The sequence below is a fragment of the Stenella coeruleoalba genome, assembly GCF_951394435.1.
Source record: "Stenella coeruleoalba genome assembly, chromosome: 9".
Taxonomy (NCBI): Eukaryota; Metazoa; Chordata; class Mammalia; order Artiodactyla; family Delphinidae; genus Stenella; species Stenella coeruleoalba.
The window spans coordinates 87746645-87774298 of record NC_137155.1 but is presented as its reverse complement, the minus strand read 5'-3'; the positions used below and the strand labels follow the sequence as shown (position 1 = coordinate 87774298).

General features: G+C 36.5%; 1 protein-coding gene across 7 annotated transcripts in view; it reads left to right on the top strand.

Annotated features, from left to right (window-relative positions):
• CNOT4 (CCR4-NOT transcription complex subunit 4) overlaps window positions 1-27654 on the top strand; it is a 141481-nt gene that overhangs the window by 46305 nt on the left and 67522 nt on the right. For all 7 annotated transcript variants that reach the window (XM_079931201.1, XM_079931199.1, XM_079931200.1 and 4 more), the window contains one exon: window positions 14626-14891. In XM_079931201.1, coding sequence (XP_079787327.1) covers window positions 14718-14891 — 174 coding nt within the window. In that variant the 5' untranslated portion in view covers window positions 14626-14717. The remainder of the gene's footprint in view (window positions 1-14625; window positions 14892-27654) is intronic.

Here is a 27654-nt window from a genome sequence, read left to right as displayed (position 1 = left end):
TGTTATAGAGAAATGCATAAATATAGTCTGTCTTTACAAAAATCATAGACAAGGCTCAAGTTTCCAATCCATCCCATTTTCTTCATTGTTTCATAGATGTAGCCACTATTACCACCTTGTGTTTAATTTTTTTCTGTGATTTTGCATATAAAATTATATATTTTCCTTGACTTATTATGGGATTATATTCCAGTAAATTGAATATCTTGTCAGTCAAAAGTGCATTTAGTACACCTAAGATGCTGAACATTATAGCATAGCCTAGCCTACCTTAAATGTGCTCAGAACACTTACATTAGCATACAGTTGGGCAAAAACACCTAACAAAACCTTTTTTATAATAAAGTGTTGAATATCTCATGTAATTTATTGAATACTGTACTGAAAGCGAGAAACAGAATGGTTATCTGGGTACAGAATGGTTTAAGTGTATCGGTTGTTTACCCGTCTGATGGTGTGGCTAACAGGGACACGTGGCTGACTGGGAGTTGCGGCTCACTGCCGCTACCCAGCATCACAGGAGAGTTTTGTACTGCATATCGCTAGCCTGGGATAAGATCAGAATTCAGAATTCGAAGTATGTTTTGTCTTCTCCGAACACACATCGCTTTTGCATAATGATAAAGTTGCAAGTTGAACAGTCATAAGTTGAAGACCATCTGTATGTTTGTATATAAAGAAAACATATGGTTTCTTTTTTAATGTAAAAACTGTCATATAGTACCTGCAATTAGCTTTTTTCATTCAGTATGTTTGTATGTACAGATCTACCTTAGTCTTCTAAATTGCTGTAGTATTTCATTTTGTTGATATGCCATAAATTTGCCATTTCCTATTGATGGACTTCTTTTGTGTGTGTGGCCTCACTGTGGCATGCGGGATCTTAGTTCCCTGACAAGGGATCGAACCCATGCCCCATGCAGTGGAAGCGCGGAGTCCTAACCATTGGACCGCCAGGGAATTCCTTGATGGGCATTTAGATTTCCAGTTTTTTTGCTGTTACAAACAGTGCTGGAACTATTTGTACATGGTGCCTCATTAAAATGTGCACTGGTTTCTCTAAAAAAGATAAAAGGAAGTGCAATTAGTAGATCTTAGAGAATATGTGGTTATCCTTGATATTTTACTATTTGTATTGCTCTTAAAGTTGGATCTTATAGCAGTTTATCTTATATCAGTCCTCTCTCAACTGCCATGTTGTTGTTTAATGTTTTATTTTATCCTTGTTAAATCCAACAAGTTATATTATTTTATACAGAAATAGAATATTCTGTAGAAATATGATTCAGTTTACATGTATTTTTACTATATTCTTTCCTCACCATCTTCTTTAATCTCTGACTGTTCTTCTGAGATCATTTTCCTTCTTCCTGAAGAATATCTTCACAAATTCCTTTAATGGATGTCTCTTACTGGTAAACTGTCTCTATTTTTGTTTATTTGTTTTAATTTTAATTTAGCCTTATTTTAAAATCAGTTATTTTTATCATGGAAAATTTTAAGCATATGTGAAAGTAGACCAAATAGTGTGATGAAACCCAATTATTTCCATCCCTCAGTTTCTGTAGTTATGGACTTTTGCTATTCTCATTTCATCACTTCCCCATTCTGTGCCTCCTTTCCTGCTAAGATATCATACCATGAAGTCTGTAAATACTTTAGAATGTATCTCCTCTAGAAGAGCTTTTTAACAAAATAAACACTACTATCATATTTAACTAACGTCTTCTAATAATCAGTCCATGTGAAAAGCTCGATTATCTCAAAAAATGTTGTTTTATCATTTACTTTCATTCTTAAGGGTTATTGTTTTCAAGGACCACAACTGTAGGTTGACAGTATTTTCTCTCAGAATCTTGAATATTGTCTTTCCCTTCTGGCTTCACTTGTTGCTATTGAAAAATCTGCTGTAAAGTCTAATTATCATTTCATTGGGTGAAGGGTTCTTTTTAAATGTTTGCTTTTGAAATTCTTGTTGCCTTTAGTGTTCTGCAGTTTTACTGTCTTGTGTCTGGGTGTGGATTTATTGATCTCACTTGGGTATGTTGCGCTTTCTGGGGCAGGGGGTTGTTTTTAACCTTTCTGGGAAAATTGCAGCTATTATCTTTTTCTTTTAAGACTTTGAAAAAAGTAAAAACTGTATATTCAGAAACATAAAACATACACATGTAAAACATGTAGACTTTAATTATATGGCAAACATCTTTGTAACCATTTCCCAGGTCTAAAATAGAATATTTCATTGAAGGTGAGTCAAAGAAGGTGAGCAAAGTCAAATCCCATGCTCTTGGATTGAAAGAATTAATATTGTTAAAATGGCCATACTACCCAAAGCAATCTGCAGATTTAATGTGATCCCTATCAAAAATATCCATGATGTTTTCCACAGAACTAGAACAAATAATCCTAAAATTTACATGCAGCCATAAAAGACTCAGAATTCCCAAAAGCAGGAGGCGTTACCCCCCAGACTTGGGACAATACTACAAAGCTACAGTAATCAAAACAGTGTGGTATTAGCACAAAACAGACATGTGGATCAGTGGAACAGAATAGAGAGCCCAGAATAAACCCACACACCTATGGTCAATTAGTCTTTGACAAAGGAGGGAAGAATATACAATGGAAAAAGACAACCTCTTCAACAAGTTGTGTTGGAAAAGTTGGACAGCCACATGTAAATCAATGAAGTTAGAACACACCCTCACACCATACACAAAAATAAACTCAAAATGGCCTAAAGACTTAAATATAAAGCATGACACCATAAAAATCCGAGAAGAAAACATAGGCAAAACATTCTCTGACATAAATCGTACCAATGTTTTCTTAGCTCAGTCTCCCAAGGCAATAGAAGCAAAAGCAAAACTAAACAAATGGGACCTAATCAAACTTACAAGCTTCTGTACAGCAAAAGAAAACATAAACAAAATAAAAAGACAACCTACAGACTGGGAGAAAATGTTTGCAACTGATGCGACTGACAGGGCTTAATTTCCAAAATATAAAAACAGCTCACATATCTCAAAAACAACAACAACAAAACAACCCAATTGAAAAATGGGCACAAGCCCTAAATACACATTTTTCCAAAGAAGACATACAGATGACCAACAGGCACATGAAAGGATCCTCAACATCGCTAATTATTAGAGAAACGCAAATCAGAACTACAATGAAGTACCGCCTCACACTGGTCAGAATAGCCATCATTAAAAAGTCTACAAACAACAAGTGTTGGAGAGGGTTTAGAGAAAGGGAATCCTCCTACACAGTTGGTAGTAGTGTAAGTTGGTGCAGCCACTATGGAAAACAGTATGGAGGTTCCTCAAGAAACGAAAAATAGAGTTGCCATATGGTCCAGCAGTCCCACTCCTGGGCATATATTTGGACAAAATTATAATTCAAAAAGATACACGCACCCCCTATGTTCACAAAAGCACTATTTACAATAGCCAAGACATGGAAACAACCTAAATGTCCATCAACAGATGAATGGATAAAGAAGTTGTGGTACATATATATACACAATGGAATATACTCAGCCATAACAAAGAATGAAATAATGCCATTTGCAGCAACATGGATGCAGCTAGAGGTTGTCATACGAAGTGAAGTAAGTCAGAAAGAGAAAGACAAATACCATATGACATCACTTGTATGTGGAATCTAAAATATGACACAAATGAGCCCATCTACAAAGCAAATAGACTTGCAGACATAGAGAACAGCCTTGTGGTTGCCGAGGGAGAGGGGAGTGGGGGAGGGATGGATTGGGAGTTTGGGATTAGCAGATGCAAACTATTATATATAGAATGGATAAACAACAAGGTCCTTCTGTATAGCACAGGGAACTATATTCAATATCCTGTGATAAACCATAATGGGAAAGAATATAAAAAAGAATGTATACATATGTATAACTGAATCACTTTGCTGTACAGCAGAAACTAACAACATTGTAAATCAACTATACTTGAATTAAAAAAATAGAATATTTCAAGTACTTCAGAACACACACACCCCGCCCCCCACCAAGCATACACACGTCTTCCTGTTCACCTCTTCATAACCCTCTCCCTTTCACCCAGAGGCAATTGCTGTCCTGACTTTTTATCACCTTATGTGCATCTCTAAAAGTTTTCTTTTATCTGTTGAAATTTATATGAGCACAGTTATATTCTACTTCTTGCTTCCTTGTTCAATACTGTACTTCTGGGATTCATCTTTGTTGTGTAGCTATAGTTCTTCATTTTTATACCATTGTTTCTTCAAATATGTTTCTTCTTTTCCTTTTCTCTCCTTCTACTATTCCCATGATGTGTATGTTGACGTGCTTAATGGTGTTTTACATTTCTCTGAAGCTCTGTTCATTTTTCTTCATTTTTCCCCCTCTGTTCTTTGGATTGCTTAATCTCTATTGATCTATCTTCTCTTTCACCAATTCATTCTTCTGCCAGTCTACATGTACAGGCTTTGAGTGACTTTAATTTCAGTCATTGTACTTATAACTCCAGAATTTCCATTAAAAAAATAGCATCTATCTCTTCATTGAATTCTCTATTTGATGTGACATTGTCATTATATATTACTTCTTTAATTATGGTTCCCTTTAGTTTTTTGAACATACTTAAAATGGCTCCTTTGAAGTCTTTGTCTGTTAAATCCAACATCTGGTGGCTCTCACAGGCAGTTTCTGTTGCCTGTTTTTTTCCTGGCGTATGGGTTATACTTTCTTGTTTCTTTGCACAGTTGTAATTTCTGGTTGGAAACTGGACATTTTATATAATATTATAGCAACTCTGGGTACTAGTCTCCTCCTACCCTTCCCAGGGTTTGTTATTGTTATTTGCTTATTTGTTTAGTGCCTGGGTGGATTAATTTAGTGAAGTCTGTTTCCCTCTTGCCGTGTTAAGCATCTGTTGGTGTCCCTGGGGTGTGCAGATTTGGGTATGTCCACATGCATCCTGGGATGACAGTGTTTCGGGCAGGGCCCTCTTCCACTGTCTCTTTCATTGACCACACCCAGATGTTAAACTCCGCACTGACTGCTCAACAATGCCCTAGGACATAAATTGCTTCTCAGCCTGATTGAAAAAAAAATTGAGCTCACTTGAAGGCATAGTTCTTGAGGTCAGAGCTTGAAATTTATTCTGACCCCAGGAGGGTTCATCCAGCAGTTAAGAACCTGATTCTCCTTATTCTTTCCTGCAGAGTAGCTGGTTTACAGTTCAGCCTGTGTCTGACTCTCCTCCCAGTTGTCTTTCACTACAGCCTTCGTGGTTTTGAGATTGTGCTTAGGTTTGGACTTCAGACACCATCACAAATGAAGTCAGTTTTTTGGAAAGAGATTCAGAGCTATCTGTTTTAAGACCTGCTTTACCTTCCTGTTAAAATCTGGCTAAGCTCTGGCATTGAGTAGGGGGGTCAGTGGTGTACTTTTTTCTCCGTGTGACACTCCCAGTTTAGTAACTGAGCACTCATTGAAGGGGTATACAGTAACCTCAAGTCTCTTGCGTTTCCTGGTGCAGGACCCCAGCTTTATGAAGTAGCTGGTTGGAGGGCAGTCTGGGGTCATAGTATTTTCAACATGCAGCAGCAACATAGGTCCTCTTTCCCATGAGTGGCAGTTGGGTGGAAGAGGGGAGCCTCCATCTATCGGCTGCACTTAACCTGGAACTTTAGCTTCAGCATCGGGTAGCTTTGGGCAGGATGAGAAATGCTAATATCCTGCCCCTCCTAGGAAGATGGTTCTCTGAGTGGTAACCCTGTGTTCTTGGCAGCGCCAGCCTGGAGTGAAGTTTGAGTCTCACTGAACTGAGATGGGGGAGGGAAGGAGAGAGGGAACAGTTTTTAGTCAGATACCACATAGTATTGTTGTTTTTCCTGAGTTTTAGTAGATTTTCTTGAATAAGCATTTCTTCATTTGCCTTATGCTCTTAGCATCATTTCTGGATAGTTTAAATGGTTGGTTTTAAATAGTTTTCAGCAGTTTTGCTGGGGAATGAGCTCATGGAGCTCCTTACACTGTCACGCTGGAAGTGGAACCCAGAGAGATCTTTTGAAAATATAAGTCAAATCCATTGCCATTCCTCTTTCTAAAACTCTCGGGTCCTCTTCATGTATTTCGCAAAGAAAGCCAAAGCTATTCCAATGGCCGATGATGAACCCTTGCCAGTTCCTGGACCTCCACATTGCTCTGACCTTATCTCAAATTGTTCTTCCCTCGCTTATTCTACTCTAACCACTCTGAATTTGCTGTTCTTCAAGCATTTCAGGCAGTTTCCCTTCTTGGGGTCTCCCTACTGATTTTTTCCTTGCCTTGTCTGTTCTCAGTGTATGCATGGCTTACTCAGGTTCCTCTGTTAAATATTACCTTTTCAATGAAATCTACTCCAACTGGCCCATTTAAATTGCAGCCTGACTCTGGTACCTTTTCTCACCTTTTATCATACTTAATTTACTGACTTATTATGATTTTTGTTTAGATTTTGAATTAGAACAGGAAACAAAGGTGGAGATATTTGCCTGTTAGGGTCACTAAAGTATCCCAAAGACCTAGACTAGAATTTGAAACAAGGGCTTAATAACTATTTATTGAATCACTGAGTGAATGAAGGTAAAAACAAACTTTTAGATGGCAAAAACCTTCAGTGGGCAGCCATCTAAGTTTTCTAATAAAGTTAAAACTTTTTACCTAGAGAGAATAATAAGTAATGTTATTGGTATACTGGGTACAATTAGAATAATCAGCTTTCTTGATAAGAGAGCCTAAATGTGCTCTTTTTTTTTTTTTTAAACTCTCTCCCCCTTTAAAAGACTAATCATTGTTAAGTTCTGCCTACTATGCTTTTCATGGTAGAGATCTTTACCAAATTGGCTTGAATTAGATATTTTTACTTGAACCATTTTAAATGTGTTTGAAAACTTTTTTATTTAAAGGAAAGTTGTCACAAACCTTTTTTCTTTAAAATTGATTTTTCACAAAATGATCATCTTCAATCTTTTTATACATTTATATTTTCATAGTGTTAGGTTTTTGAAAATATATTTGTATGCAGCAGTTGCGTTTCTTTATGGCTTTGATTTAAATGGTTTGTCATCTCTGTTGTCTTTGTACAGCTGATAAATCGGTGGATTTTGTTGAACAACTCTCCCAAATCAACATCACATTGCTCTAACTATGCAAATGAATACTACATGCAAATTAGAAATTACTTTTTTTAGTAGTGTTACATCATAAGAAAATAGAAAAACCTTTGCCTTTTCAGTGAGGTGTTCACAGAAGTCTATTACTATGTCTAATGTGTATTTGCTACATGTAGACTTGTAAAGATTAGCACAGTTTTGTTCAGTGACTCTTACAATATGTGCTTGCACATTTATGGATGAATGAATAGGTACTTCCCTTTCCTTCACTCCCTTTCTTCCTCCATCCCTTCTTTCTTGTTTTCCTTCCATTTGACACATATTTGTTAAGTGTTTGCTATCTGCCAAGAACTCTTCTAGGATTTTTGGATACGCTAACAAGTGAAACAGTCTCTGTCCTCATGGAGGTTGCTTTCTATTGGAAAAACATTTATGGTCTCCTTCCACCCTTATCTATCTACCCCTTCTCCTGCAAAAGATACTTAGGGGACATGATATATTATGTGAGATGACTTGTATGCTGATTTTTATTTACATCTTAAGAATATAAAGTACAGGGAATTCCCTGGCGGTCCAGCTGTTAGGACTTGGTGCTTTCACTGCCTGGGACCAGGTTCAGTTCCTGGCTGGGGAACTAAGATCCCACAAGCCATGCAGCGGCCAAAAAAAAAAAAAAGAATATAAAGTACAAATAAGTTAATAAATAAAGAACAAATTGGTGGGGAGGTAGAAAGCAGCCCCACATAACCGATTTTTTTGTATAACTGCAGCTTAACCTTTTATGAGAGAGACTTTAAATTCTTAGGTAGATTTTTTTTCTATGAGAAAATGTCTAAACGAGATGTTTATTTCTATGAGAAAATAAATACGCTTTCCTGCCTTCCTAACTTGGGTATAGGCAGTCTTAAGTTCCGTTGTAAATGTACATTCATGGTATATGTATATTGGTATTTTGGTATTTAATTTAAAAAGGCAAAGAGGTATCGGTGCTGATATTTAGTCAGTTGACTTACCTTGCTCTTACACTTGCAAACTGTTCATAGCTACTGTTCAATCTGTTTTTGCCTTTGTGTAGTTTATATGAGTAACATGCTTTGTGAAGTATATGCCTAATACAGAAACAGTGAACAACCTGGAGCATTGTTTCCTACTTTTGAAGAGTGTTGTCAACCAAAACTGACATATAACAAATAATTCTTTCCTCCTTTTATTTATTATTCATTCATCAAATACGTGAGTGCTTACTGTTTACCCCCAGTCATGTTGTAGCTGCCTGGTATACCATCGTAAATGTGATGCACCAGTTAACTTCTCTCCTGGAGCGTCCATTGTATTGAGAATGGACTGATTGTTAAAGAAACAAGAATTTCTAGTTATAAAACATTGGCTAAGTAAAATATAAGCTGTGTGGTATTGTACGTAAATTTATTATAGGTTTTTTAAAAATGTTAGTTTATAGTTATATGTATATATTGAATTTATGGTTTTTATGGAAACTTAAGATGCTATTCTAGTTACCATTCAAAATGTATGTGTGTATATTTCATATCTATAAATAGCTTTTCTCTTATGTGTAATTATAGTGTACATATAATTTGGGATGTATAATGTATTCAGGAATGTAATTTCTATGTAACTATTCAGTGGAATTGCATCATACACACATTTATCACAAATTCACTGCCACATTGGCAGAAAATTAAAGGATTAATTAAATTAAGCAACCAAGTACTTTTTTCGAAAGTGCTGTTTATTACATATTGCATTTAAGTGTGTATAATTATATTTTCATTTTTAATTTTTATTGTAAAATATTTGTAACGTAAAACTTGTCATTTTAATTTTTTTTTTTTTTCTTGCGGTACACGGGCCTCTCACTGTTGTGGTATCTCCCGTTGCGGAGCACAGGCTCTAGACGCGCAGGCTCAGCGGCCATGGCTCACGGGCCTAGCCGTTCCACGGCATGTGGGATCTTCCCGGACCGGGGCACGAACTCGTGTTCCCTGCATCGGCAGGCGGACTCTCAACCACTGCGCCACCAGGGAAGCCCCCATTTTAAGTATTTTTAAGCATACAATTCAGTGGCATTAAATATATTCACAATGTTGTGTAACCATCACCACTTTCTATTTCTAAAATCCTTTTATCATCCCAAACAGAAACTCTGTACTTATTAAACAAAAACTTCCCATTCTCCCTCCCCCTCCCAGCCTCTGTTCTGCTTTCTGTGTCAATGAATTGCCTATTCTAGTTACCTCGTATCAGTGGAATCATACAGTTTTTGTTTTTTGTGACTGGCTTATTTTACTTAACATAATGGGTTTTTTTTGTTTTTGTTTTTTTTATGGTATGCGGGCCTCTCACTGTTGTGGCCTCTCCCATTGCACAGCACAGGCTCCGGATGCGCAGGCTCAGTGGCCGTGGCTCACGGGCCTAGCCACTCCACGGCATGTGGGATCTTCCCGGACCGGGGCACAAACCCGTGTCCCCTGCATCGGCAGGCGGACTCTCAACCACTGCGCCACCAGGGAAGCCCCTAACATAATGTTTTTAAGGTTCATCCACACTGTACCATGTATCAGAATTTCATTCTTTTTATGGCTGAATAACATTTCATTGTATGTATACACTACATTTTGTTTATCCATTCATCTGTTGATGGACACGTGGGTTGTATTGTGAATAATTCTGCTATGAAATTTGTGTACAAGTTCTGTTCAAATCCTTCCTTTCAATTCTTTTGGTATATCCCCCAAAGTGGAATTGCTGGATCAGATGCTAATTCCATGTTTAACTTTTTGAGGAACCACCAAACTGTTTTCCATAGCAGCTGCAGTTCTTGACATTTTATAGTGTTTTTTTTCTTTTCTTTTAATTTTTATTGGAGTTTAGTTGATTTACAATGTGTTAGTTTCAGATGTATAGCACAATGAATCTGTTATACCTATACATATATCCATTCTTTTTTAGATGCTTTTCCCATATAGACCATTACAGAGTAATGAGTAGAGTTTCCTATGCTATACAGTAGTGGCCCTATGTTGTTTTTTTTTTTTAACATCTTTATTGGAGTATAATTGCTTTACAATGTTGTGTTACCTTCTGCTGTATAACAAAGTGAATCAGCTATATGTATACATAGATCCCCATATCCCCTCCCTCTTGAGGCTCCCTCCCACTATAGTGTATTTTATACAAATCTTTTGAACAGGATCCTAAGTACAAAACCATGTACACAGCACTTTATGAGTGATAAGGAACTTTTGAGCATGATTTTGAGTGTATGATTTTTATTTTGTACACTTACTACATGGGAGGTTTTTGGTGATGCAGGAGCGTTTTTATGTATGTCAGAATTTGTACTGTGTTGTCTGTTTACAATAGCCAGGACATGGAACCAACCTAAATGTCCATCCACAGATGAATGGATAAAGAAGATGTGGCACATATATACAGTGGAATATTACTCAGCCATAAAAAGAAATGAAATTGAGTTATTTGTAGTGAGGTGGATGGACCTAGAGTCTGTCATAGAGAGTGAAATAAGTCAGAAAGAGAAAAACAAATACTGTATGCTAACGCATATATATGGAATCTTAAAAAAAAAGGTACTGATAAACCTAGTTGCAGGGCAGGAATAAAGATGTAGACATAGAGAATGGACTTGAGGACATGGGATGGGAGGGGGAAGCTGGGGCGAAGTGAGAGTAGCATCAACATATATACACTACCGAATGTAAAATAGTTGGCTGGTGTGAAGCAGCAGCATAGCACAGGGAGATTGGCTTGGTGCTTTGCGGATGACCTAGAGGGGTGGGATAGGGAGGATGGGAGGGAGGCTGAAGAGGGAGGAGATATGGGGACATGTGTATGCATATGGCTGATTCGCTTTGTTGTGCAACAGAAACTAACACAGTATTGTGAAGCAATTATACTCCAATAAAGATCTATTAAAAAAAAAAATGACCGCTTAGAGTTGAGCCCAAGAAAAGTCTGCCCCAACCAACACATGCTTGCTACCCTGCTCTCTGTCTCTGGCTCACTCTTAACCTGAAGTGGAGGACTGCCCTTCCCCAGCTCAGTGTGGTCCCCCTGCGCGCCCCCCCTCCATTTCTGGGATTTCTAAGTAATAAATCTTGTAACTTAAAAAAAAGAATTTATACTGTGTTGTGTTATTAGTTGCAGGTGATATAGAGAACAAGAACTTAAATAATGAAGTAGAGATTTCCTGTAGAATTTAAATTTTTGAAAGAGTAATGTCACTTTTACTTTGAGGACATTTGCACTATATACCGAAGAATATGCGACCGAGCCTTCAGTAATCATAACTTCTGTCTTACCATATTGGAAAGGACATGGGCTTTGAAGTTGTCAGTCTTACTTTTGCATTCCGTAACACCCCTCATTTTATTTATTTGTTTGTTTGTTTCTTTTTGAATTTTTATTGGAGTATAGTTGATTTACAGTGTTGTGTTTCTGCTGTACAGCAAAGTGAATCAGTTACTCAGTTATACATATACATATATCCACTCTTTTTTAGATTCTTTTCCCATATAGGTCATTACAGAGTATTGAGTAGAGTTCCCTGTGCTATACAGTAGGTCCTTATTAGTTATCTATTTTATACATAATAGTGTGTATATGTCAATTCCAATCTCCCAATTTATCCCTCTCCCCCTTTCCCCCCCTGGTAACCATAAGATTAAACCCCTCATTTTATATATGAGGAAACTGATAGTGGCAAAACTGGGTCTGCAGACCAGGATTCCTGAATTGTTTATAAATACATATACCATTTTTTTCTTTTTAAGAAACTTATATTTTGAAATAATTATAGGTTCATAAAAAGATATTTCATTTTATTTTTCTTCTAATTATTAACAAAAGTCAGATTTAATTTTCCTAAAAGAGATGAAAATAATTTCTTTTTTTAAGTTTGGCCATTTGAATTGCAAAAATGTTTGTTGTAGCAATACAGATAATACAGATTTTCAAAATAAAATTAGTACCTCCATTTTGTCTTTTGTGATATGGATAACATTTTGGTGTATAACCTTCAATGTGCTTTATTTTCTTCGAGAAACAAATCAAATATATACACATAGAGTTTTTATATTTATGTGGAAGTAGTTATATATTTACGTTAGTCTCCAATTTACTTTTACAAATTAAAAAATCGTATATAATAGACATCTCCTGATTCAACACACATCAACCTTACGGCTATATCATTATTTACTTAATGATTTGCCAGCTGATGGATAGTTAACATTGTTTGCAGTTTTCTACTCTTATGAACAATGCTGCAAAACATATAGCAAAGTACTTCGTGCACATGTGTGAGTATTTATGTAGGATAGAGTCTAAGGTGGTTTAAGGGAGTGGTTAAAAGCACAGATGTGGGGCTAATTCCTGGAATGAATCCAGGCCGCACCACTTAATAGCTGTGCAATTTAAGGCAAGGTACTCTTTGTGCTCCCATTTCCCTTTGTAAAGAGGAACTTAGATCAGTGATAATCTCTGCTTTGCCAGGGGAGACTAACTTTGACAGGCTGGTGGGGGAAAAATGCTACCTCACTGTTTACTAACTAAAGAGGTTGATCATCTTTTCATATGTTGTAATCATTTGTAATTCTTTTGTGAACTACTCATCATATTCTGATCTCATTTTTTCTTTTGACTTGTTTGCCTTTTAAAAATTGCTTGTAAGATTTCTATATATTCTGGATAGTGACTCTTGTATACAGTGAATATATCCTTTACTCTGTTGCTTGCTTTACTCTGTTGCTTTAATTTGTCTGTTTTTTTCTTTTCACATTGCTAAGTTGATCATATCTATCTTTTATGAATTTCTGTTTCTGCTTAGGAAGACTTTCTGTATCCCAAGATTTTTAAAAATTCTATTTTCTTCTAACACTTTAATAGTTTATTTCAGTGTATAGCTCTTTAGACAGATCATATGGGATTTGTTTTGATTGCAGTGTGAGATAGCTATATACTGTTTCTTTCTTAAAATGGATAGACCAGGACCCTGTTACTGCCTTTAAATTGGGTCCATCCTCACCATATTGATTTGTTATGTCCCCCCACACCTTTTTAAAATAAATTCATTTATTTATTTTTGGCTGCGTTGGGTCTTCGTTACTGTGCATGGGCTTTCTCTAGTTGTGATGAGCAGGGGCTACTCTTCATTGCGGTGCATGGGCTTCTCATTGCGGTGGCTTCGCTTGTTGCAGAGCACAGGCTCTAGGCGCATAGGCTTCAGTAGTTGTGGCTCGCGGGCTCATTAGTTGTGGCTCACGGGCTCTAGAGCGCAGGCTCAGTAGCTGTGGCACACAGGCTTGGTTGCGGCATGTGAATCTTCTCAGACCAGGGCTCTAACCCATGTCCCCTGCATCGGCAGGTGGATTCTTAACCACTGCGCCACCAGGGAAGCCCTTGTTATGTCCCTTTTATCAAATATTAAAATCTCATTAATTCATTGTTCTGTTTATAGATTCTCTATTTAGTTTCTTTGATCTTTTGTCTGTTTTTGTACCAATATCAAATTATTTGTTACTGTAGCTTTGTAGTACAGTTCAGTATCTGATAGTGCAGATCCCCACATTTCTTCCACAAAAGTTTCAAAGCACGTCTCATGCATTTACTCTTTCATGTAAACTTTAGAATTAGTTTGTCAAATTATGTAAACAAACAAAATATCTCCATTATTTTGACATAGCGTTTTAATTTAACAGTGACTTTAGCCTGAAAATTTTCAATTCTCCATAATCTAAAAAGATAAATTATTTAATTTTTAAAAAGACTTTGAGGCATGGATGTCTATTTGTTCTCTTCCCCCTTTCTGTAGGCTTTTTGTAGCATTTCTATAATAAAAAGGAATATTTTAATTTTGTTTAATACGTGTGTATTTTCCCAGAAGTGAACTTTTCATTGGCATATTAATACATATTTAATTGTAAACAATTAGGTTCTATGGCATATTTTTTTCAAGTCTTATGTTTTCTGTGGTAATGGTTTGATATTAACATGTAATTACAGGTAACTGAAACTGCTCTTCTTCATTAGTTTTATTTTGTAAACTAGGACACATTTTAGACTACTATAATACTCTTTTAGTTATGTGGCAGTATTACTACTAGCTTTTAGGTGAAAGATAAGACAGTGTAGAGTATGTTTTAAGGTGAAGATGTTTCTGCATAGTATTTATTCCCCTAAAATATGCTATGATTAGTACTGATTAGTATTAAATGTTTTAGCTAAAAAAAGGAAGTTCTTTTGTGTTTCTGTTGAATCAAAAAATTTAACAACCTCACGCCTTTTATCTTGACATGAAGAATATACAGAATTCCATCTTCTGAGATAGCAAAAATTGGTCTAATATTTTTCAAATTTTTTATGCAATTTGATTCTTGATCATTGAATATGCCATATTTTTTCAGTAGTAAGCAGTATATTTTGTTTTTTCTTATGCAGGTCTTCGAAGTTCTACAGTTTAGTTCCTAGCGCTGAACCTCCTTCTCCCTTAAATTATTATAAACTTTTGCTGCTGTTTAATAAACGTGAAGATGTCTCGCAGTCCTGATGTGAAGGAAGACCCTGTGGAATGTCCTCTTTGCATGGAGCCCTTGGAGATAGATGATATCAACTTTTTCCCTTGCACCTGTGGCTACCAGATTTGCCGATTTTGTTGGCATCGAATTCGCACTGATGAAAATGGGCTTTGTCCTGCATGCAGAAAGGTAAATACTCCAAAATAACTTTGTGTTTAGTTTTTTTCCCCATGCCTATGAGTAAGTAGATTTAAAAGAATCTACAAACCTCAGATGAGATAATGTGTAGCATTGTATTTTTAAGATTTAATGAAGTGGAAAGAACACTGCCCTGGGAGTCAGAGTCTCGCCTTTATTGTTAACTAAGTATATGACCTTGGTGAAGCCACATAACCTCTCTGGTTGGCCTTAGTTTTCTTATCTGAGGAGATTGACAAGGTTGGTGGTGCTGGCTGTTTAATAGGATTAGGAGTAGAGAGAGGCAGTAGATTTAGATAGGATGGTGTGAAATTGGAAAAGCACAATCAGTATTACATCTGGGGGGAAATTTGCTTTAGTTTTCTAGTACAAAATAGTAGAGAAGTTTTGATGTTTACTAAAAAAGATCATGAGTTAAAATGAAAAGAGAAATCCTGGTTTAGAAGGTAATACTTAACTTCATTTGTTGGTCCTTAGGACAATCCTAGGCTGATAGTGCTATCCCTATTGTATGCTTAAGGAAACTAGGCCTTTTAAGTAACTTATCGAAGGCATCAGCTAATGGGTAGTAGGTTTGGGGGTCAAATGCAAGTCCTTTGAATCCTTTCTAAATCTAAAGTGTCTATGATTTTTAAAATAGTATTCTGGGTTTTGTTGTTTTTATAAGCAGATGCAGCAGTTACAGTGTAGTAAGTGACCTATTAGGGTGAGTAGGATTGCTGCATCTCTGTTTTGAAGGTTTATTACCACCTTAGGGATTAATGCAAATAGCTATTTTTTGCCTTATCTTTAATGTCTGTTTGTATGATTTAAACTTTCTTTTGTTTACCCATTCAAAGAGCTCTTGGTTCATTATTACCAAATTTTGAGAATTGGAAATGTGTTTTAGATACCTAGGTTATTAAAAAAAATAATATCTCAGAAGGCAATGCATTGTCCAGTTTTTTTTTTTAATCTAATGGGCAGTTAATGTAGATGATATGAATGAAAAAAGGTGAGCTCTACTTAAATGTTAATTAATGTAGTTTATATATATATATATATATATATAAGTTATACAACAGTAGGTGTTTATAATGTATATAATATCTTTTTATATAGTTCATATACTTTAAGAATGTGAATGGAAAGGTAAATGAAAACGATAACATTAGCTTTTTAAATTTGTGTTAATGAATTTTAAAACATTCAGTTGTATTTAAAAAATCAGTTCCCCATCATTCCATTAGAGGACAATTGTACTGAACTATTATGTTGAAAGTGGTGACTTTCAGGATAACCTAAGACTATTTGAGGAAATGGCAAAGAAATTCATTTCAGTTTTAAGGGATTACCTAGAATCACCTCAAATCCTTAGAAAGTGGAGCAAAAAATAGAAAAAACTTTAAGATTAAAAACTAAACAGAGTAACTTCAGCAAAGCTGGTTGTTAGTAAAAGGGTTCCTTTCTGGGAGGACTAGTGTGAGGAATCTGGAGGGCAGAAGGCCATTGGGATCAATTTAAAGAAAAAGTGTTAACTCAAAACATATTCAGGAGAAGACTTGAAAAAGGGTAATAATAGTGGTGCTTCAAGATCCTCGGAAAACTGTCAGTGTGGTTGGTTGAGTACAGAGGCATTGGAACAACAGTCCAACTTTTATGCCAGGTAGCAGGTACAGATGCCCTCTGGGTGGAACACTGATTATAAATTTAAGTCGGAGCCTTAAAGGGGATAGAAATACCCTGGAGGAACTAGGACCTCCTATGCTCAGAAGATGAACTATTAGCCTACCCCTTTGAGCTGTTTTTCCTCTCTGTGGTCACAAAGAAACATCCTGCAGCAAACAGAAATAGTATTTTATAGACTGGTTGACAGAATTCTTACATGTGCAACAACCAAGAATCAATAGGTATTTCAGGAAAGCCAACATTATGGAAGAGAAGCACAAAAATCAGTATATAGAAGAATCTAACATAAGTAAGCAAACAGAAAGAAACTTTTTCAAGTGTCATTGGTACCTCTCAAAGAGGTAAGAGAGAATGACATATTCATGTAGAAGGAACATTTTTTTTAAAAAAAAAACAGATCTTCAAAATAAACAATCCTATAGATACGTTGAAGAAAAGAATGAACACAGTTCAAGAGCAAATTAGCGAGTTGGAAGACTGTGCTGAGTATTTTTTTGCAGGATATAGTGCAGAAATTTAAAAAATAGAAAGCATGAAAGAAAAGTTAGGCAATGTAAAAGAGAGATCTACTGGCTCTAATCTCTGCTAAGAGAAGTTTTAGAAGCAGTGGGCTAAGAATGGATCAGAAGAAATAATGAAAGAACTAATAGAAGAAAATTACTCACTGTGAAAAGCAGTTGTCCTCAGATTAGAAGAGTTCTGTAAGTATGAAGCAAGATGACTGAAAAATATCAACATCTGTTTACATAATTGTGAGATTTTAGAATATCTAGAATAAAGACAAAGTTCTGAAAGTCCATGAGAGAAAAATACATAGATCACAAAGGAACAAGAATAAAACTGATGTCAGTGTTTTTGTTTTACAACCATAGAAAAGAGAACACAAACGAAAAATTTGTTTTTCCAAATTTTTGAGTGAAAATAAGTTAATGAATTCTCAATTTCATTCAGATTTGAAAGCATAATAAAACATTTTACAGACATACAAAGATTAATCAGGTTTAATATCCACTATACAATACAACTAGAAGAGTTGAAGATGACTGCAAGATTTTGAACTGAGCAACTAGAAGTAGAGAATGGCCATTAACTGAGATGGGGAAGACTGCATCTTCTAGGAATAGGGTTTTTGAGAAGATCAGGAACTCGGTTTTAAACATGTTAAGTTTGAGATTCCTGTTAGAGACTTAAATGGAGATATTGACTAGACAGGTGAATATTCAAGTTTGGTTTGGGCATGGAGATGTAAATTTGGGAGTTAATCAATATATAGAATATTTTTATAAATTAATGACACTGGATGAAATCACAGAGAGGGTCAGTGGAAAAAATGAGAGATTGTCTAAGGATGAACACCAAGGCTCTCCAACATTTATAGAAAGAAAAGAAAAAAAAAATCCAGATTAAAGAAATATGAGACAACCTCCTTTTGGGTCTCCAACTTAGAATCTTTAGCTGAGGCACTTATTGTTAATAGTCAGACCAGGAGGTTTTTTTGTTTTTGTCTTTGTTTTTTAATTTCTTGTTGACTTAATATCCACTTAATATCCACAACTCTTAGAACCTCTCCTTAGTTTCTTAACTACCAGACTTTGCTCATACCTGTCTCATGGCATGAGTCACGGAAGGCAGACAGTGCAGGACACACAAAGTCTTGGAATCTGGCTTAGCTTTGCTAGAGAGTGCTGAACACACATAATTATGAAGCTGCCCATCTCAGTCAGGGACCAGCAAATCTTTACATCTCTGGAGCCCAGCCTCAGTGGTTGTGTTAACATGGAAGGAAACCACAAGTGTTTCTGGAGAGGACCGTGAAGCTACAATTTAGATACAGCCCAACCCTGCAGGGAGAAGCCTGTAGAAGGCGTTCTGTGAGATGTCAAATTGAGATGATTTAAATAAACTTGGAGATGCAGGTGGTGCTAGTTGAAGCCAGCTCCTGATTTTGGCTCACAAGATGAAACCTGTCTGCAGAAAGGGCCTCTTTTGTTTTAATAGCTTTGAAAAGCAGAGAGAGAGGCAGGTTTTAAAAACATATGAAGTTGAATGTTTCTCTTTGGTCCTAGTTGCTGAGCCTAGTAGAGTCAAAAGGACCTTAGTGCTTCCCTAAACAGGTGCAGGTCATTCCTTAGACTGCCTTTGCATGTCCTTTTCGTGCAGCATGTCTGAGAAAAATATCTGGTGGAAACAGCAGATGTGGGAACATGGGTGGTTTACTGATATAGCACCATACAACATTGGCTCACATGGAAATTAGAGACTGGCCAAGGAAATGAAAACTTCAACAAGGGTATTATTTTCACCTCAGAAATAATAGAAGATATTGAATCCATGAAACAAGAACAGTATGGTATAAAAAATTCAGTGAATAAGAAACAGTTATTGAAAATTAAAATATGATAGCAGAAATAACTCAGGCAAAGAGTTGGAAGATGAAGTTGAGATGATCTCTTAACAAGTAGTGCAAAAAGGCAAAGGAGAATGTATGAGAGAAGAGATAACTTTTATTTGAGGATCAGTCCAGGAGGTCACATAACAAATAAGTTAGTATTCTAGAAAGAGATCACAATGATACAGAGGAAAATTGTCTTCAATAATATATGATTGAAGAATATTCCCAGAACCAAAGGACATATTTTCAGATTAAAAAGGCCCCAAAGAACACGAAAACATTAATTCAGAAAGATATATGCACTGTTATGTTCCTTGTGGTATTATTTACAGTAACAAGATATGAAAACAACCTAAGTGTTTTGGATGAATGGATAAAGAAGATGTGTATTCCACACACTGGAATACTACTCAGCCATCAAAAGGTGGAATCTTGCCATTTGTGACAGCATGGATGGACCTTGAAGGGTCCATGCCAAGTGAAATAAGTCAGATGGAGAAAGACAAATACTGTATGATTTCACTCATATGTGGAATATACAAACAAAACAAAATAAATGAACAAACCAAATAAAAACAAACACATAGATACAGAGAACAGAGTAGTGGTTACCAGAGGGGAAGAGGCAGAGGGGGAGGGTGAAATAGATAAAGGGCATCAACTGTTTGGTGACAGATAGAAACTAAATTTTTGGTGGTGAGCACGCTGTAGGGTACATAGAAGTAGAAATATAACGTTGTACACATGAAACTTACAGGTTATAAACCAGTGTTATGAAAAGACATTTTCAGACCTGAAAGTTCTCAAAAATATTTTACCTTCTGTGCATTCTTTCTCAGAAATTTACTAGAGGATATGCCCCATCAATATAAAGGAATGAAGAAGATAAAAAAAAATACATGGGATAGAGGAAATAGGTAATTAAACATAGACAAGAAGCAGTGGGACTTCTTGGATGATGGGGAAGGATGAAAGATGTGACCTGTAGAGGGCAGTTAATCCAGAATGTGGCAAATCAGAAAGCTCCAAGGGGAATCTCTACAAAAAGATCAAAATGAAAGAATACTTGGTGTTTTTAAAGAGAAATGTCTTGTGAAGCCATTTCAACAAGTGGAGGAAATTTTATGGTTGAATTAGTAATAAACACATAGAGATCTAATCAGACAAAACACAGTTATTAACTCTACAGGAAACAAAAACTTGTACAGAAAAAGTAATCATATTATGCTGCAATGGCTCAGATATGAAGTAGGGGTTGAGATTTATTTTTTTCCATACAGATATCCTGTTGTTACTGCATCTTTTGTAGAAAAGACTACCCCTTTACTTTTGAATGGTTTTGGACTCTCATGAAAATCAGTTGCTGATAAATGTGTCAGTCTATTTCTAGAGTCTGTATCTCATCCACGATGATTATGTCTATCTTTTTGTCAATACCATACTGTCTTGACTACTCTAAATCTTCAAATCTGTTATAATAAAAACTTTCAAATTTGTTATTCTTTTTAGAATTTATTCTGTGTATCTGAACCTTAGCCTTTCCACATAAGTTTTTTAATTAGCTTGTTATTTTGTACAAAAAGACTACTGGAATTTTGGTTGAGATTGCATTGAATAAGCAGGTCAATTTGAGGAAAAATGACATCTTGAAAATGTTGACTCATATAGGTCATGAATAAGTTTTATCTTTCCATTTTTCTAGGTTTTAAACATTTCAGAAACAATGTTCTGTAGTTTTTATGTACAGAGTACAGCATGCTTTGTTATATTTGCCTATAACTTTTTTTGGGGGGGGGGAATTTTTTTTTTTGGGCCACACCATGTGGCATGTGGGATCCCAGCTCCCTCACCAGGGATCAAACCTGTGCCCCCTGTAGTGGAAGGGTGGTGTCCCAACCACTGGACCACCAGGGAGGTCCCTGTGATTTTGAGCTTTGGCACATGATACTGTTTTTAAAATTCCATTTTCCAGTTGTTCATTGTCATTATGTAGAATAATTGATTTTTGTTAAATAGATTCATTAGGACTTTCTAAATAGATGATCACATCTTTTGTGGATAAAGACAGTTTTATTTCTTTCCAACCTTTATTTCTTTAAATTGTTTTTCTTGCCTTATTGCAGTGGGTAAGCCCTACACTATAACCTTGGATAAAAGTGGAATGAACACATATCCTTGTTTGTTCCCAATCTTAGTGAGAAGACGTTGAGTATTTCACTATTAAGTATGTCACTGTTTTTTTGTAGGTGGTCCTTATCAGGTTGAGGAAGTTTGCTTTTATTCTTTGCCTACAGAGAGTTTTTATCATGAGTGGGTGTTGCATTTTATCCAATGCCTTTTCTGCTTCTATTGAGATGATCGTGTGTTATCTCCTTCGTTCTGTAGAAGCAGTGATTTAGGCTGATTTTTTTTAATCAACTTTCCCTCCCAAGGGTGAATCTCATTTGATCATGATGTATTATCCTTTTTACTTTCAATTTGCTAATATTTTCAGGAGGAGTTTTGCGTCTGTGTCATGAGAGGTATTTATCTGTGGCTTTCTTTTATGTTGTTTTTAGATTTGGTACCAAAGAAATACTGGTTTCAGGAAATGTTTCCTCCTCTATATTCTGAAAGAGTACATGTGACTGGTGTTCTTTTTTATTTCCTCCCTAAATTCATTGTTTATACTCACTCTATCAGGGTGTTTTCAGGAGGGCTGTTATGAAAACTGGCTACCACAGGATTCCTGTATGTAGATTTCTGGAATTCTTTTTGTACTAGTTCCCCCTGTGTGGTATTTTGCCCCATAAATTTCAGTTGCCTCAACGTCTTCAAATTTTGAACACTGTCCCCCTCTGCTCATTGAGACAGTTGGACCCAGTGCCAATGTCCAGTAAGTGCCAGAAGAGCAGAAAACTGGGACACTTGTGGTTTTCATCTGTCTTCTTTCTTTTCTCTCAGAGGTCATAGACCTGCTGTTCACTGTCTGTCATTCAGTGTCTGAAAACAGTAATTTCATATATTTTGTCTAGTTTTCTAGTTGTTTATGCTGGTAGCCCTAGTCTTTTATCACCTAATGTGCCATGGCTGGAGGTTGAAGTGTGTAAATAATATTTGAACTTCATAATAATGTAATTGTGACCCTTGACCTAACCAAAGGTTGGAAAGTGGGCTTGGAATGTATGGTTAGGCTGGCTGAAAGAAATCTAAATCTTCAATTTGCATAATGTAATAATATTTAATACTGAAAAATCAGGAAGTAGCAATACAAGCATGTTATTTAATGATGTGATAGTAAATGACAAAAGAATCATCTGAAAGAATAAGCAGATTATTTTTAGGGAGAGGCAACTGTTGAGGGGGAGGAAGGATATGGGGGACTGCTCTTTTTCCTAATAAACCTTGTAGAACTGTTTGACTAGGAACACATATAAGAAAAATATCAGTGAAACTAGGGGAGAAACGATAGAGTGGGCAAATGGAAATCATAGGAAAGAAAGTATAATAGTACTGATATTGGTTAGTCATAATCAAATTCAAGATCAAACACATTTTAAAAAGATAAAGAGAATATTTTTCTTACTGATGAAAGGTCCCCTAAAGTCACAAAACTTTTATTTACTTAACAGAGCTAAGAAGTGTATTGAGCTGATGTAAATACCAGGAGAAACTGCACCTACGTGCGTAATGGAGAGACTTCTAATTTCTGTATTTTAGAAATATATGAAGTACACAATAAAAAGGAAATGGAAAATTTGATTAACACAATTAGCAAGCATGTGTGTGTTTGTGCATGCACACAACTCTGTACAAATAAATTTGTACAAAACTTTAAAATACAGGTATAGTGGGTACAAAAATTGACTGTTAGGCCACAATGGATATATTAATCAGTTCCAGAAAGTAGAACTGACTTGTGTATTTCTATTTATTCTTCTTGGGGTTTGTAGCGCTTCTTGAATCTGTGGATTTGGTGAGTTTCATTAGTTCTGGAAAAAATTAAGCTGTTATCTCTTCAGCTGTTGCATTTATTCTCTCTCCTCTCTTTCTGAGACTCTGATTAAATATTTTCCAGATCTTTTCACTATCTGCCATGTCTTTTAATCTCTTTTCTGTTTCTTTCTATTTCGTCCTTTCATGCATTAATGGATGATCTCTTCTGATCAATCAGAATTTTTTCTTTTAGGTCTAGTCTACTGAGTTTTTAAATTTTGCCATTGTGTTTTCCATTTCTAGAAGTAACGTTTGTTCTTTTTTGATACTTGATTTTTTTAAAAAGCTTTTTATACCATGCAGATATTTTCAAGTTTGTATTATATTTGTTTAAACAGATTAGAATTATTGTTTCAAAATTTGTCCAGTAATTCCAGAAGCTGAAGTCTTGTGAGGGATGTTTCTGTTGGTTGTTGTTCATGTTGTTTTATTTCTTTATGTGATTTGTTGTCTGTATCTGCTTCATGGTTGTCATTGAATTATTTGTAAGGTTCTCCAAGGCCCAAGATGAATTTGCCCTCCGATAGAGAGGCTTTGATTTGACTTCTGCTGGATCCTGTAAACATTGCCATTAGGGATGCCTTAAACGTAAAGGTCTTTTGTTCTCCTGGATGCACATCTTCCCTGGGGTTGGTTTCAACTTCTCTAGGATGGTTTTCTTCACACCCTTTTCCTTTTTTCTTATCGTGTACTGACCTCTGTGTAGTTTTTACTTACCCTGAGCCAAAATGAGTTCTTTGAGAGTGGGCTGGGTCTCAGCTTAACGTGGGAGTGATCTCCCCCAAAATTCTTCACCTTGATTTGGCTTTGGACTTTTAATGCTGTCCCTCTTCCCCCATTTGTTCCTCTCTCCCATTTGTTGTTACTCAGACTTTCCACTTATCTCTCTGGGTTTTGACTTTTATCCAAAAATTGTCTTGGGACTTCCCCACTGCAGATCATTATTGTTTTTAAGATGTTGGTTAGGAAAAAGTTTTATACAGTATTTTTCGTTGTCTTTAGCAAGAGGAAGAGATAAAGCTGTAAATGCATTAATTAGGAAATGAAGAACAAAAATAGATGAACTTATTTCCAGGTTAAGAAACCAGAAAAAGAATAAACATTGCGACAGTGGAAAGTAGGGATTAAGTAGAATTTAGTGAAATAGGAAAAAAGCAATATTTCAGTAACGGTTAGAGCTGGTTCTTTGAAACAACGAAGTCTGGTAAGTCTGATCAGAAAATAAAACAGAAGACACATGTAAATACACATGTAAATTAGGAATAAAAGTGGAAACATAACTAAACATATGAAAGGAATTAAATGATTACATTAGAGACTATAAACCATCTTAATTAGTAGTTTGGCAATTTGTTGGCAAATTAACACCATTAGAAATATTTTACACATTAAAAATGCTTCTCCACAGGTGTCCTATTTAACACTAGTTTGTAACATGCAGTAGTACCTTTAAAGAAAAATTTTTTACTTGTAATTTTTATTTGATCCTATATTCCTAGAAAATTAGGTTTAACCTATCTGTTTCAGTCAAAAAGTAGACCAGATATATTTTTCTTTATATTCATTTTTAGTACTATTACTAGCTTTGTGGGTCACGGTCTCTTTCTGCAGCTATTCAAATTACGTGTTTTCATATCCCATCTTTAATCTACCTCCGTTCCTCATCTACTGTATGAGCTTATTAATTTTCTATTATTGGATTTGTAGAGTGGGTTTTTATGGTGGTGTGTGTGTGGAGGAGGAACGATCATGGAATTCATGGTAAACTAATTTGTTCTCCTGTGTTGGTATCTTTCTGTATTGGTATGTGTAATGTATCACTATGTAGCAGTTATATTCCAATAAAATTGACTTTAAGTTGACTTTGAAGCCTTATGGAAGTATATTTCCATAGAAAAAACTTGGAATAATATAGAAGAAGATTGGGGTAACCAGTGTTATATACTCAACATGGTGGTGCATCAGTAATATACTTGATGAGAATTGATACTGCGACCCAATTTTTGGTAATTGTCATTCTCCATTTTTGTGTGTGTGTGTATGTATTTTAATTTTTTTGGCATTTGTATTACTTTGCATCATCTTTTATCAGGATTTTACAGTGTCAGAGATTGTTAGCAAAGAAAAAAACCGGAGTGCTTGTCAAATCCTTCATGTTTTCAGAAGAGTTAAAAGTTACATCAGTGTTTTTCAGACTATCTCTGATGCAGAACCAGATTTTTTGTAACCCACCCCCACCCCCAACCACAGTCTGTTGGTGACTGATACAGGGTCCTATTAAGCATGCCTAGTACCCAGCTTGTGTCATGTGATTTACCACCTAAGTTCAATAACAACCACACAGATAACTATCTTATTCTTCAGAGCCCACTGATGAGGTACTTGAATGTTGTGGCAATGTTAAGTTGCTATAAAAGTTTCCAAATGCTTTTTCTCAATTTTTATACTTCTCTTATCATGGACTGGTAAGATTCAGTGCGTGGATTAGACTTTGAAATGGAACTAGGAACAATCTATATGCTTGATCCACTCAGGGAGTAGACTATCACCACTATAGATGTTAATGAAGGGCAACAGCTTTCAAATGAACTTAATGATAAACGCTCCGAAAGGAGCTACCCAGAAATCCTGTGGTAGAAAATAGCTTTTCCATGTGCAAATGAAAATTTTAAATGATCTTGTGGAAAGATATTTTAATTGGTTTGTATGTAGTTCATTTTTATACTTGTGCCCATATAGCTTTGAATAGCTTCGTGGGATTAAAATCATCCAGACAGATAGATTAAGATTTGAAAGGAGATATAGGTACAGAAGGGTGAGTGGAGAGAGAAGAGATTTAAATTGGGAAGATTACATCATTGATTGAAGAATTGAATTTATTGTAATAGATCCTTAACCATTTGGTTCCTCAAATTAAAATGTAAGAACACTTTGAAATAAGTTTGTTTGTTTTTTTAAAGATGGTAGCCAATTCTTTTTATTTATTTATTTATTTTTGGTTCCGTTGGGTCTTTGTTGCTGTGCGCGGGCTTCCTCTAGTTGTGGTGAGCGGGGGGTGGGGGGGCTACTCTTCGTTGTGGTGCACGGGCTTCTCATTGTGGTGGCTTCTCTTGTTGTGGAGCATGGGCTGTAGGCATGTAGGCTTCAGTAGTTGTGGCACATGGGCTCAGTAGTTGTGGCTCACCGGCTCTAGAGTGCAGACTCAGCAGTTGTGGCGCATGGGCTTAGTTACTCCGCGGCATGTGGGATCTTCCTGGACCAGGGCTCGAACCTGTGTCTCCTGCATTGGCAGGTGGATTCCTAACCACTGCACCACAGTGGAAGCCCGACATAAGTTTTTTTTTTAAAAAGAAAATTAGTAGTGCTAAATTTCCACTTCTAGAGAGTAGCTTGGTATTAAGGTGGCAAATATTTATTGAACCCCTAAAATGTGTGACATAAACTTTATATTTGATCCTGGAGAAAGCCCTCAGGTCATGCAAAAGTCAGGGAAATTACTGAGTCCTCTGTTTTCTGTGCCTCCCACTCACTAGTAAGTTGGAGTATGCCAAATAGATTCAAATTTTTTTTTTTTTTTTTTTTTTTTTGCGGTACGCGGGCCTCTCACTGCTGTGGCCTCTCCCATTGCGGAGCACAGGCTCCGGATGCTCAGGCTCAGCTGCCATGGCTCATGGGCCCAGCCGCTCCACGGCATGTGGGATCTTCCCGGACCGGGGCACGAACCCGTGTCCCCTGCATCGGCAGGCGGACTCTCAACCACTGCGCCACCAGGGAAGCCCCTCAAATCTTTAAATGTGGGAATTGAATGGTATGGATGCTTACATCCTGCAGGACCACCAAGAGTTATGCCTGAATATTTAAGAACAGGATTTTTGGAGACTTTATGTTATTACTAATAGACGTTGAGGAACATAAAAGGAAATCTCACTTCCTTAATTGCCTTCAGCATTAATCAAAGTGTGCTCACAAATTGGAGGATGTTTGTTTTTTTAATTAATTTTTAAAACTTTATGTATGAAAAGATGAAAGTTACTTTATGTTAAAGGCATGCAAGTTTTCATGCTTGTGGATACTCCCTCCTCTCTTCCTGATTCCCACTTCTTTCTTCATTTTTTTAAAAAATAAATTTATTTATATATATATATGTGTATATATATACACATATATATATATATATTTTTTTTTTTTTTTTTTTTGCGGTACGCGGGCCTCTCACTGTTGTGGCCTCTCCTGTTGTGGAGCACAGGCTCCGGACGCACAGGCTCAGCGGCCATGGCTCACGGGCCCAGCCGCTCTGCAGCATGTGGGATCTTCCCGGACTGGGGCACGAATCCGTGTTCCCTGCATCGGCAGGCAGACTCTCAACCACTGCGCCACCAGGGAAGCCCTATTTATTTATATTTTATTTGTGGCTGCATTGGGTCTTCATTGCTGCACGCGGTCTTCCTCTAGTTGCGGCGAGCAGGGGCGACTCTTTGTTGCGGTGCGCAGACTTCTCATTGCGGTGGCTTCTCTTGCTGCGGAGCACGGGCTTCAGTAGTTGTGGCACGTGGGCTCAGTAGTTATGGCTTGCAGGCTCTAGAGCACAGACTCAGTAGTTGTGGTGCATGGGCTTAGTTGCTCCGCAGCATCTGGGATCTTCCCGGACCAGGGCTCGAACCCCTGTCTCCTGCATTGGCACACGGATTCTTAACCACTGCGCTACTAGGGAAGTCCCCC